The sequence below is a fragment of the Sceloporus occidentalis genome, unplaced genomic scaffold (assembly GCF_023333645.1).
Source record: "Sceloporus occidentalis isolate IW3139 unplaced genomic scaffold, rSceOcc1.0.p SCAF_45, whole genome shotgun sequence".
NCBI lineage: Eukaryota > Metazoa > Chordata > Lepidosauria > Squamata > Phrynosomatidae > Sceloporus > Sceloporus occidentalis.
Window position 1 is genome coordinate 4534664 of NW_028317025.1, and position 14178 is coordinate 4548841.

General features: G+C 41.9%; 1 protein-coding gene across 2 annotated transcripts; it reads right to left on the bottom strand.

Moving 5' to 3' along the window:
* Positions 1-204: 204 nt before the first annotated feature.
* Positions 205-8630, bottom strand: LOC149289500 (nuclear receptor subfamily 2 group F member 6-like). 2 transcript variants are annotated; one of them, XM_089490573.1, is made up of 4 exons: positions 8359-8630; positions 4029-4123; positions 609-1136; positions 205-479 (listed from the first exon to the last, which is right to left on the bottom strand). In XM_089490573.1, exons 1-4 carry the CDS (start codon positions 8628-8630, stop codon positions 205-207), a joined length of 1170 nt encoding a protein of 389 aa, XP_089346699.1. The 2 variants fall into 2 exon arrangements, with proteins under 2 accessions (XP_089346699.1, XP_089346698.1); XM_089490572.1 differs by having other exon boundaries at positions 4008-4123.
* Between the last annotated feature and the right edge of the window lie 5548 nt (positions 8631-14178).

Sequence of the window (14178 nt, forward strand, 5' to 3'; positions counted from 1 at the left end):
AAGCTTTTCCTAGGCCCCAACTATAACCAGTGTCCCATATTGCCTGAGAAAATAGAGAGGGCTTTTTGAAACAATTTCTCATTATTTTTGAAGTGCCTTCATAATTCCAGGAGAGGCGGTTGCAACACAGGCTGCCCCTTGTTAGTGTGTATTGCATGGCTATGGTGGTGGAAAAGACTGAACAGACTGAAGCACCAGGTGGCGCTACTGACCAGATGAATATGGCCAATTGAAGGTGCTGCCGGAAAGAAGCATATCTCTGATCAGTGTCTCTATAGGAGTTTTTCCAACAAGCCTCATGAAGAACAGCTGGGAGATGAGGGATGCTGGCACAGCCCTGAGGGCAGGTAGGCGTAGCAGAAGGCGGCCAAATCTCTGAGGCTGAGAAGGGTACTGAGCTCGAACATACTCTGTAAGAGCCACTTGGGCTTTCTCCTGTAAGCTCTCCACATGAGCTGGGTCAGTGAGGCCACAGGCATCTAGAGGTAAAGATAATGAAGGATTAATGTAAGACCATGAAGCAAGTTGCGTAATTATACACATATGTCTCTCCCTTACACCCTCTTTAAATATACATATTTAAAGCCACAGTCCCTAATTCCACTTACCTGAAGTGAAGAGTGCAATAGCTTTCAGGCAAGCATATTCAGCTGAATCCACCTGCAGTCTATTAAGTTTCTCCACCTGATCCTGGAATACCCGAATTTGGTCCATAAAGGACACAACCCTGTCAGCTGACATCGGAGAGGCATGGAAGCCAGCAGCTGCCAATAAGGGTGCCATGTGGAGCGGAAGGGCAGACTGTGCCGCATTGAGGACGAACAGTTCACTCCAGCTCAATCGAAGCAGAGATACCTGGTCTGCCATAGCCAGCTCTGGAAAATATGGAATGCTCCTGGACCATTCCACAGTGCTAAAAAGAAGGCGCGCAGCAAGCTCGCAGATGTTATCAATGCCCATCACACTGCCCTGCTGAGCATACTGGGATCCATAGCGGGACGCGGGGTATGGCTCTGCACGGAGCAGTTGGGAAATTAACTCAGAGACGGGTTGCCCATTGAAATACTCTCCCCCTCCCGGCACAGATGTGGGGCTGGCACTGGAATGAGCAGGCGGTATACGACCTCGCTGGACAGCTGTTGGATTAAAAAAATAAGTTTCAGGTTTAAATGGACAAATAACAGGAGATATATTAGAATAATAAAAGGCATCATAAATGCATAACTGTCCCTTCTATGCCTTACACTCACATCCTAAGCAAAGTGACCAGGGGATTCATATTTAAAAGCTATGTATACATCAAATCTAGGTTCAAATCATAAATTCTGGATTCCTTGTGTTTGAGACTTATTCCACTATCTGGACACACTTCAGACACTAAATGTACTGCTTTACATAAAGAACTATGTATTTTACAGAGAAGGAAATACAGACAGAATTACGTACGTGGTTAAAAAAATAGAATAATTAGACTGCAAGATGATGTAATTTTGAGTCTGCCATGATGTAACTTGAGATATGGCCTAAGATAGAGACATGCTGTAAGATGAGTCTATTTATAATAACTGTAGGTATTTCAGCCCATTGTTTTGTTTTGTGTTTTCTTGGGGTTTTTTGCAGACACTTCCTCACCTACTACCTTTTCTCAATAACCAGTTAGAGCAAGTGCCTGCAGCCGCCACCTCGTCCCAGGAGACAGATTAACCCTTTCACTGAACTGAAAAAATGTGCATTTGTGAAGCTACACCCCATCTTCAAATATATACCAAACGCCTTGTGGTTACCACCTTCCTGTTGCCCTATTCAGGTACTCATGTTTTGTTGACTTTGCCTAACTCACACACTTTTAAAAGGTGTCCTTTCCCCTGCCATTGTGTATTCAGAGCATTTTTATACAGTCTTTTATACACACAGGCAGTATTCATTTACACAAAACATCTTCTATGCAATCAGGATAGTGCAGCTGTTCTGCACTAGGATCACTTCTCCCTGCCCCATTCTCAGTAATACTGCAGTGGCCTGCGGGGACCCCTCCTCCCCTATGTGCACTCAGGTCTTTGGTATATCTCCCCCTCCCTTATCTCCACTTGGTTTGCTCCATGTTTGCTGAGCCCTGGCTGGAATGTGCTGAACTGAGGAAGTGGCAGCAGAAAGAGGGGGGAGTGTGCGGGAAAGAAAGAGCTTTTATTTACTCTCTGATGCCTGAATGGGCGCTTAGGATTCACTCAAGCAAGGAGAGGGCATGGAGCTTAAACCTCATCAAAAGGAGGGTAGAGGAAAGCGGGTTATAGAATGGAAAGGAGGGGAGAGAGTGAGTGACCCCCAAAAAGGCAAATAAAGAATAGACATAGGATAAAGGTGAGAAATGAGAGGTGATATGGGAGTTAAATGAATAGAAAATAACTCTAAATAGCTATAACAGAAAATGTTAATATCATGATAAACAATCTAGAATAACAAGGGAAGAGTGTTAAAAAGTATAACATAAGTGGATTCAGCACATGTAATTTAAGTGTATTTTCCCAATATCCCTCTCTCCTCTCTTCTCCCTGCACGTTACCCAATTTTGCACCTTTTACACACACCCCCTGACCAATCAAATAAAGCTGCCAATTCCGGAATTCCATTTCACAATACATTTCAAACCTTGCTCTCCATCAGAAAGTTTGTGGTCACACACATATAGCATTCAGCATGTGATTTATTGATCTAACCTTTATCAGTTAGGTCACATGACGCCGTGTTCCTGACTGTCACCTGTCCTTTCCTCACACACCCTGCCCACATTGAACCTATTACACTCACTGATTAAAACTATTGTTTTAATTAGAAGCAGGGCAAAGTGTAGCAAAACTGATCTTTGCCTAAGAAGAGGAAGCTTATAGCAATATGGTAGTTTTTTTCCATTGATAATTAATTTCCACGTATCTGTAGGTGAGAGGACACCCAAGTAGGATAACCACATCAAACCATTTTATTTCCAGGACACACATGTTGCTGAAGAGCGGGAAGGATAACAGTAATCAATTCCCTTATGTGAATTTATGCATCACACACATGCTGCAGGATTCACATGTGTTGGTCAGCAATATTTGGCATGTATAAGGGTCCTGGAATCAGGATCAACCTTCTGCCAAGTTATTTTATTCTTTTGAAAAACAAAACTTCTTACAGGCACCTATCAGTTTTTTACCTTTCACCATTTGGTAAGAACAGCATAAAATGAACACTGCAAATCACTTTGCCATAGCCAACAGGTTTGAATGTTAAAGAGATGAAATCAGTATTGACGGGGAATGAGTCACTACTAGATCAAAGATGGCAGCCAAAACAAATTAAGAGGAACTGAAACTTGATAAGGCCATGTCCTCTCATAAAAGTGGCAGACTCTAATTTCCTACCCTTAATACGTTACTAAATATTATGTGAAATAGTGATAGGATTTAATTAGTGAGGTGAGAATGCCACAGAAGGTAATGATCCTTTCGTGGCATATTCAAAGTAAATATAATTCAGAAGTGAATGAAAGGGTTGTTGACAATTGGGATGGATTACGAAACCAAGGCAGTGAAGTTCTGGAGAAATAGGAGATGTCAGGCTTTGAGGCTGGTTTTTACTCAATGGCACCAGGCCCAGGTTGGTAAAAGAGGTTGGCCGATTATACCTCCCACTAACCATATTACCTTGAATAGATTGCTACCCTGCCCCAGTGCAAACGTTTAGGTGTCTGATGTAAAAGTGTAGAGTGGTCATATGAATGTGACTTATGAGCCATTATAACGTTCAACCTCAGTCTGTTCCTGAATGCCACTTAAACATCAATGACCAGTACAAGGCTTCTTTTTTTTTACAGTCACTGGTGATGTCATGGACACATTGCCTACCCCGAGCATAGGGGAGAGAGATGTCGTAAAGTATGTGGCATGGGCATGAGCACAGCATGAGAATTACTTTACATATTACAGTGTAACAAGATGCCATTTGGGTAGTGTGAGCACAAGCAGGACAACGAGGTCCATGAGCAGTACCTTCTTTCCTCATGCCCACTCGGAAGCACTTCTTCAGACGGCAATATTGACACTGGTTGCGATGGTGCTGGTCTATCTGACAGTCCCGATTTGATCTAAACACACAAATAGACAGAAACATAAGAAAGACACCAAGTCAATCTATCTAAACACAATGGGAGACAGTGCTTTCCTAAAAAGTTGCGGTACAATGTTTGAAAAGTGGACCTGTCGCTATAACAACATGTCATATATACCCACAACTATAAACAAACTAAACACAAGCCCATAGTTTGGAATTAAATTAATTTGCATGTAGCTTGTTATGAAACATTGTGAATGAAAAACCGTTGAAGGTAGGTAATGTTTTCTGCCAGTGCCTTGGAGGCACTTTAGCTCCTCCATTCCCTTACTCTTCAAGCCACGTCAGCTTTTTGCATATTAAGTGTGGTATAATTCCTTTTGGTATTTGAAGGGCCAAGAAAAGATTTGGACACAGAGAAGAAATGAGACTAAAGATATAATATGGTCAAGATGTATTTGGAAAATATGAGGGCGTATGGTAAATCATGATATTAGGGAAGGAAAAGGTATGAAATAATATGGGGCTGGAAAGGGTATAAGGGAATATAAGAATGACAGAGTCATGGTACTGCTGGAAGGAGTGACACAAGGTGTTGGTTATTGTAACATGCATGTGACATTGACAAATACAATGGATGAATCAATAACAATAAAATCTACAAGGAAAAGAAAACCCTGCTTTCAGTTCAAAGGGGGGTTTATGTAAGGAAAATGTATTGATTATATAGACATGACATGCTGAATGCATGTTTTTTGTGGCCCTACCACAAAAAAATATTTTGAATATTTTGTGTAACCGACTTCAAATATGTTTAGGTCAACCAGTTGACAGATATAGAGTTGTGTGATTTGTGTGTTGTGCATGTGAATAAATAAACACACGCAGCATGCTCCTGTGGCTGCTTGAATCATGATGAATAAATTACTTAGTTGCTGATTAATTTTTTATAAGTGGAGCCTGTCCCACAAGTTCCTGATCTCACACTGTTGTCGTAATTCAGTGTTACCAAAACAGCAAAGCCTGTATGCCAAATGGGAAAGATACCATTGATGTAAGACGCAGCTGGGTCACAAAAAAATAAAGAAATTGAAAAATCCGCCAACACTACCAACACTGAGTTAACTAATAAGGTCAATGTGTTGTTTTTTTAATAACAAATGTTATGGTGGGTAAAGGTGATGAAAAACTTAAAATTAAGGGGGTAGTAGAAGCATTATTAAAACACTCATCTACAGACACCAGACAAGCCAGAAGGCTTTGACAACTGTCCATGAGTGGTGATCTGGCTACTGCACCCGAGTTTTGTTTAAAGGTTGTCTTGTACAGCGGGCAATTACTTTCAAGGGATCCATGTATAAAGTGGATATAGAGGCAAAAGGCGGTCATTGTTGACCTTATTTGCATGTGCCTACCCAGAATCCCCTGTGGTTGTGGCAGCACCATGAGATTTCTGAGGGAAAAACAAGCCTTCTGGCTTGTCTGGTGTCTGTAGATGAGTGTTTAATAATACTTCTACTACTCCCTTGTTTTTTTTAATGCTCTGAAACTTTGTACTGCAGAGACTAAGGGTTAAAGAAAGGAAACCACCTGGGTTAATGTAAATACATGAATTAGGTAGACAGGAGAGGAGGCGCTGTGTAAAATAAACACTTTGCAAAGGTCACGAGTTGTGATCTCTTCTCAACTAAGACAAGGAACAAGGGGTGTGCAGAGATTGCATAGCTAAATGGTAGATTCATGGTATTTTCTACCAGGACAGCGTCATTAAATAGGCAGATGTAGAACAGTGTTTTGTTTTAATCAGATGGCACAATGAAGGCAGCTGTTGTTGGGGCAATGAAAGAATCAAAGGCAAATTATACTTTATTTGAGAATTTACACAAGTATATCCAATAGCCCTTGCTTAAAGGATTTTCCTATTTAAATGTAGGAGTTTCAATGAATAGGTCAATCATTTAATCCCACTTGGATTGCTCATAATTCCTGAGGACTGAAATTGCTCACCCCTGCTCCAATATAACACTATCTTGCCAGTGCCAACTTGGATATTCTACAGAATTCATGTCAGGGTTTTCTTTACAGTATTTTAAGATACAATCTAGCCTTTTCACAGTATCACAACTTCCAGGTAAGGACATGCTTAACTTAGAGAAGATTCAGACATAGCTTCCGTCAAGATGAGCTCCTGAGTTGAACCCGCACTAAAATCAGAAAGAAGTCAACATAGGACAACTAGCTAAAGCTCAAGGATGCTGGATAAATAGCGAATTAGCTGAGCACTTGGTGTCAAAGACCCCTTTCAGAGATTAATAACATACTGAAACAGTTACAGATATGTCTTCAGGGGCTTCTATATGCTTCTCCTTAGTCTCAGCAGAGGCATGATTTGTTGTAGTGGACATGCCAGCACTAAATGTCCCCCTTGGGCATTCACAAATGCCATTACAAAAGGTTGTTATACTTAAAAGTTGTTAATCTTAAGGGTTTGGTTTTTTTTATGAAATTCCATGACCCTGCCAACTCCCAGCTTCAGAGTATGACCTCTTGCTCTAGTGCTAACATGTCCAAGCAGGTATAAATTCCATCTGTGAGGGGAGGAAAACATTAAAAAGCTAGTTTAAATGTCACTCAGCAAAACTTCACCAGTTGTCACGACCTGACGATACCCAACTTTTAGTTTAAACGTTTTCAAAATCTGAGGATATTTTGATTGTCACAACCAAATCTGCATCAGATTTTTTTCAATACCAAATATATACTCAGTTCTTTCATTTGCGATACCACACTACTTTAAAATGACAGTTAAACCCAAGTAACACACTTTTAATCAATCTATAGGCCTCAATATAATCTACTCTGTTTATTCAGAACCAGGGGTTTTCCTAAATCCAGGTGGAATTCTCATATGCCGGTATGTAAATTCTTAAAATATATTTGTAAGAAATAAGACGTGTTGCTTTTATATTAGAACTTGACTGATACAATATTACGGAAGCAAAACGTCAACGGTAATACTACTCGCGATACTTTGTGTGATGAGGTAAATTGTGTTATTATGACTATTGGGTAGCAGTATAATTATGGTTGGCTCATATTAGAACTAAACTATACAGGAGCATCGTCAAAACTACAGTCGGTTGTTATATGATGATAACTGACAAATTTAATTTGATATCTGGACCCTTGTGTCAACCAGGTAGCCAGCTCTGTATCTTAATAAAGAAGCCACTACTCAGCCCTGATGACGTACAGAGACAGAGGGGGCGAAATGTAAGCGTGGCCCTCACAGAAATGTTTAGCAATTTAGTCACGTTGGGGATGGTGCATAGCTGTAGGTGATCCTATCCCCGTTTGAGGTTGTAGCCCTAAGCAATCGTATATCATTCAGTATGGAGTCATAACGCCAACCATACCACTCTATACGAAACTCTTGTTCCAAATGTTCCCTACACGTGTTGTGTAAAGTCACAGTTGTAAGATATCCTATATCACTATGCAATGAGGTCACAGCTGAAAACTATCTTACCAGAGGTCTAATGAAACCATGTTTCCAAGCGATACTGTTTCACTCCGCATGAGGTCATAGTTCCAAGTTATTTAATAACACCCTCTGAGTTAAGTACAAAGAGCAATTGTGCATAGTTCTAAACTAGAGCAGTCACTATGGCAACAAATCCAACGCTCCTGCTAATTGCTCCACTGTACTTTGTATCAGGAATTAATACATAAACCCCAAGTGACACTTGGGGTCTGCTTGTATGGGCGGTTAACTTGGTTATTCTGCTTGGCATCTTATGTAACAGAAAATACACAATTAGTAGTATATGTGTTATGTACGGCTATACAGTTCTACATAATGTGGCACCCATGTGATATTAACTGTGAAACCAAGGCTATAGATTTCAAATACTAGAGCAGTTAAAACATTATCGTTTATTCAATATAATCAAAGTAATCCCAAAGGCAGCATAAATATTCCAAAAATAAAACATGCTATATATCCCCTAGCTGTTTTGGATAGCAAAAGTGTCTGTGTTCTCTCCTTGCCACTCCTATTCATATGATTTACAGCATTATCTACATTTTTAACAAAATTGTATGAAATGCTGAATTATGCTTAACTGTTGTAAGATTGGGAAACTCTCATTAGTCCAAAAAACACAGGAACAGGGACAATGGTTAGGCATAAAAATGAAGACCAAACATGCGGAAAAAGGGTGCACGTAAATTACTTTAAACACAAAAGGTATACGGAGTGTGACCCACCTGCAGGTGTAGCTGAGATTCCTTCTGATACTTCTTTTAAAGAAACTTTTGCAGCCCTCACAGGTAAATACCCCATAGTGTTTGCCGCTTGACTTATCTCCACACACCACACAGTCCACTTGGATCCCCGGACGTTCTTCATCTCCTTGCTCTGGGTCACTCATTCCACCTTGAGGCGAGGCTTCCTCTTCTTCTGAATTTCTAGGGTATCCCTTCCCCATACCATTTGTGTCACCATTGGGGTCTCCCCATCCCCCAGACACCATGGCCATACCAGCACAAAAAAATTATAATTTAAAAAAAAATCCTATAATTCTTGAGCCTAGGCCTAACCTACACAAGGATGAAGTTTTACGTCCTATTAAGTTATGAGTCTTCGCTTTAGAAAAAGCCTGGCAATCAATAATGGATTGCAAGACAAGTTAAAGAAGGGGTTTTATGTTACCATATAATACTGTTGGAAATGATGACGGTTTCTAAGTGGGGGGACTAGGAATCTTTCTGTGGCTCAGACAGAAAGTGACAGTGTATGGAAGATGAAGTTGGTTGTAAGAAGAGGTCACAAGTGTTTTGGGTCCTATGCCCGTCCCCGTATGTGGACTTCCTGGCTTACAGAAACTGGGCAGACCGGTTCTGTAAGACCAAACAGGATGGGATAAAATACAACAGCCCTCAGGGATGTTTTGGGGAATGACAGAGCTGGCTTGGTGTGTGAAATAATGGTTATTAATATGTGATGTCGCACTGTAGTGATTGATCAATCACACAGGCTATCTGGGTTGAACAGATTCATTTTGAAGGGTAGGCAGGGTGGGGGTATTAAAACTGAACAGGGGTAAGTAATAAGGTATGTGATCGACTGTGGAGTATATTTAATTAATGTCATAGGTTGTGCAGCTATGTGCGTTAATATGGGATGATCTGACGTATACAGGGTCCCAATGTTGCGAAACCGGGTGTGAGCAAAATATAGAAGGGGCGACTTTTAGAATGATTAGTATTATTAGGGAATGCGATTTCTTTATGGAGCAACTTGTGGGTTGCAAGCGATCTATGGTGTGATTCGTGGGGCGTGTGTTATATGCCGAGTTTTTGGATGTGTGGGGGTGAGTTGTGTGTTCCGTGGGGTATTAGATGTTGTGTGTGAGATTGCTATAGGGTGAGTTGCGGTATAGTGGAAATCCTAAAGGATTATCCTGTGTGCGAGGACTGCTATAGCGTGCAAACAGGACTGATGTATGTAATATCTCTCCCGCAACCAGAATCGGATGTGTGTGAGCCCCCCGTGGGGTGCAGTTACCCAGCGAAGCCCCTCTCTGCTCGCCCCATGCCCGGTGCCCGGTCCGGAGTGAGGCCGATGGGAGCGGAGAGGGCGGAGTGCTGGGGCCCCTCCTACCCGGTGACACTGAGAGGGAGGTTCCAAACAAGGGAGGGCAGAAGGTGAGGAGGGATGGGACCTCGGCGGGTGCGCACGGTGTGGGGGAGAGGTGACCGCATGGGTCTCATGGAGTCCGCAGATAACTACAATGTAACCGGCTCATCTGTTGGATGGGAAAACTGGTCATAGATGAATTAATTCATTTTAATTTTAATAGACTTTTTTTGGCGCAGAAATAGTGTTTTTATGCGCGGTGTGTTTTTTTTTATCCATAAATACATAGTTTATGTGTTGAGAGATACAAAGTTTGAGGTTTATTTAGAAGGGAGAGCTTTGTTTCAGCTCCTTTACGTCACTATACATTATGAATAGCCAACCCCTGTGAACTTCTAGTAAGGACAGCTTTGGCCCTGCGTCATGTAAAGTTAAATGAGGTTTCTGCCGTTACCACGTATTAACTTACACAGCCCTTCTTGCAGGTAAAACCTGCCAGTGTTGGCCCTTCATCAGTTCTTTTTACAAACTCTCCTGCCAACTGTCCATTATTATTATTATTATGTATTGTTTTATATAGCGCCATCAAACCCCGTCTTTGCTTTCTTTGGTGACGTATTCTGGACAAGAACAACTAGGCCCAGGGCCTTGACTAGCAAGTTTCTTCAGTAATAAGGGCAGCACTATTCTTGCATAACTTTATAATTCAATATATAATAGACTTCCCCGATATAACTATACATTATGTGGGGCTTGTACCTTCATATTGTATAGTTAAGTCAAATTGCTCAAATCACAGGACTCTAGAAAATAGACCCCTTTGTGTTCCACGCACAGGACTGAGACCTTTAGGGAAGGAAATTCAGTTAAGCAATCATTAAGGTGGAAAAGAAGGACGCACTGGGGTCATAAAGGGTAATGCTTCTGGGTTTAAGAGGCAAAGGAGCACTTATTTGAGTTGGCACGTGCACTCTGTGTTCTCTAGCCATATACTTTTATTTTGTGTGTATATATGTGTTAAGTATACTAGTTACTTGTATCTTATCCACCATACAAAGTATTTATGTAGGTTGGAAAAAGTTCAATATTTCCAAGATGATCTTTTATTTATATAGAGCCAACAGTTTACGCAGCGCTTAATACAATACATATATTCAAGGGGTATGAAAGGACAAGAATTGATAGACTTAGACAAACCGATACATTAGGTGGAGAGGGCCCTGTTCGCAAGCTTACAATCTTGAGGGAACAGGGAGAGGATTATCCATAATTGCATTGTTACAGACAGGGCCGGCCGAAGACTTAACGCCGCCTGGGGCGAAGTTTAAAACGCCGCCCCCCCCCCCCCGCCGACGCCGGGGGGGGGGGGGGGGCGGCATTTTAAACTTCGCCGACGGCATAATCTACGACCCCCCCCCGGTACTTACCTTTAAACAGTCCTGCGGCGAGTCTCCCTGCTCTGCCACGGTGCCGGCTTGTAATGCTGAGCGCCGGAAATTGACGTCACTTCCGGCGCTCTGCATTACAAGCCGGCACCGGGACCGAACAGGGAGACTCGCCGCAGAGGAGAGAGAGAGAGGGGCGCCGAGCGGGTAAGCTAAAACCACTCGGTGCCCCTCTCTCTCTCCTCCGCTTCAAAAAAAAAAAAGCGCTTGGGGCGGCAAAGTGCCGCCCCTTCTAAAGTGCCGCCTGGGGCAATTGCCCCAGTCTGCCCCATTATAGGGCCGGCCCTGGTTACAGATGAAGGCAAAAAATTACAATTTTATTCAGAGGGGGAAAAAACATTTTTTTTTTTTGTTTGTTCATGACTTTAATGGGAGTAAGAATAATCTGTTGATCAACAAAGTAATTATGTGTACCTCTGAATATACTATCTTGCCAGAAAGCAATCGAGTTTATTCTTAAAAGCCTTCACAGTAAATTGTGACCACCGGCACCGTAGGTGTAGTGCATTATAGAGCTTTAGAATCCTCAGGAGCTAAAGAGGGGTGTTTGCAGGAAAGCTGTAGATTTGTTGCACTGATTTAATGTAGCATTATGAAGGCCAGCCCTAGTCAATTGCTGTGCTAAAGGTAGTTGGATGGCCATGTGTAAAGCATATCTAAACCAGTGAGATTTCTTGGACTTGTATTATCCAGGGTCAGATCAACCATTCTTGCAGACAAATTATCCAGGGATGCAGTGGTTGATTGTCCATTAGGAACATGCGTAGGGGTCCCTAACCATTTTGGTAATGGATACAATGCTAGCTCATTGTCACAAATTGCCCTCAAAGGCCTTAATCTGCCACTACAGGGATGGCCCATTATAATGCATAGTGAATTCAGGGAGTTGAAACTACAACTCACCTGCCAAGGGTATGCCCCTGCTAGATACGGTCATCCGTAGTCTTAAAATTTATTTTGGCGATAAGGTTGCCAAAAGTTAATGGGTAGTTAGTGGGTAGAGAGTAAGAGGTGGCACTGAGAATATCAATACTGAAAAGGTAAAGCAGTGTAAGCATAATTGGATCCAAAAACCAGAGGGGCCTGACACACTCTTGTTTTCTTGGGAGGTCCTTTCTTTTGCTGCCCCACATAACACAAACTTTTCACATGCCAGTAACATGATCTCCCCCCGCCTTTCCACTCCTCCCCCAATAGGGGAATGCTGGTTTGTTTTGATATTGCCCTGGCCAGTGTTTGATCTTTAACCCTGGTCCTAACGATTGTTCACTTTTCTTAACCTCTTTGTTGCCAGTCGATCCTCTGCTGTGTCATATGAATGAAACATACACCATTCAGCTAAATATAGTTTAGTAACGTGCAAGTTCTCCATGAGCAAAATTAATACTGTGTATCAGTAAGTACTCTTTATTTTTCCTTTACTTTATTAAGACGTAAAAAGCCATTTGCTACTAATCTTTCACTCAGCTCAAATTCCGTTGCAAAAGACTTTCATCTTCTCACAGAATAATCACTTAGGTTGCATTTCTTTTGTTGGGGGCCAGTGGCAGAGCAATGTAGTTGCTCTATGCAGAAAGCATACACAGTAAACACAGATGCCATTAAGTAGTGCTTTGTGAGCAAGGTGTAGTGTTGGACTGTCACAATTGAGTTTAACCCCTTAACGACAATTGCCGGTCCTGGCACGACACGGAAAAGCATGTGCTTTACGACAATTGACGTGCCAGGACCGGCACGTCTTTAAACGGGTGCAGAAAGCGATCTGTTTTCGCTTTCTGCACCCAAAAAACGTTGCTGAATGCCTCGACCTCGAGGCATTCAGCAACGCCGCGATCGGAACGAAGGGGCCATCTCTGGCCCCTCCACGGGGCGTCAACATCCGCCATACTTTGTATGGCGGCGGACGCCCGTTTTAAAAGCGTTTAGGAGGCGATCGATGATCGCCTCCTAAACTTAAATGGTGTCGCTGGAATGCCTCGATCAGGAGGCATCCAGCGACACCAAACACTTACCTTTCGATGGGCTGTGACCGCTCCGGAGAGCGGTCACAGCCGCAGCTGCCGATGATCTTCGCCATCAAGCAAGATGGCCGCTGCCCTGTAACAGGAACCAACAAATTTTAAAAGTTCGCTAGATGGTCCAGACCATCTAGAGAACTTTGGCTCCACTTGCAGGTTGAATACAGGTACTGCATTCACCATGCAAGTCAATGGAGCTCAGCTTTCTAATCACAGTGTGATTAGAAAAAATAAATTAAAAATAAAATAAAATTAATAATAATTAGAAAAAAAATAGTAAAAAAACAGTAAAATGTAAAAATAATTTCCCACTGATGTCACTATCAGGGGAACCTTCAAGTTGAAAAAAAATGTTAAAAAAAATAAAAAAAAAGGCAAAAAAAAAATATATATATATAAAAAATATATTTTTGTGAGCAAGTCCTAAAATTAGCATATTAGCTTAAAACAATTCTCGCATGGAAAGAGTTAAAATACTGGCATATTAAATGCCCGTGGGGTGTCTACTTTTAAAAAAGGTATGATTTGATGGGGTAAATTGAATTGGCCAGGTTCAACAACGTCCCAATTAACACCGGGGGAAGGATGGCCACACACCTAATTTCCAATTAGAAAAATGCACACGTACCAAATGTGGCCTTTTAGTTCCCACAAAAATGACAAACCCATGCATGTGGGGTACCACTGTACTCAGGAGATGTTGCTGAACACATTATGGGGTGTCGTGTGACAGCGGCATATACCAGGAGCTGTAAATTCATACATAAAGTAGGTGTGTGTGGGAAAAATACACACACAAAAATACTACTGCAAACTTTGAAAACATGCTGGTGGTAAAATGTGTGCATGCAAAGAGTTAAAATACCAGCATTTAAAATACCCTGTGGTGTCTAGTTTTGAAAAATATATGGTTTTGTTGGGCACACTGAAATGGCCCGGCTCAAAGATGTACCAAATAGGGCATGGGCAGTGGATCCCCAAATGC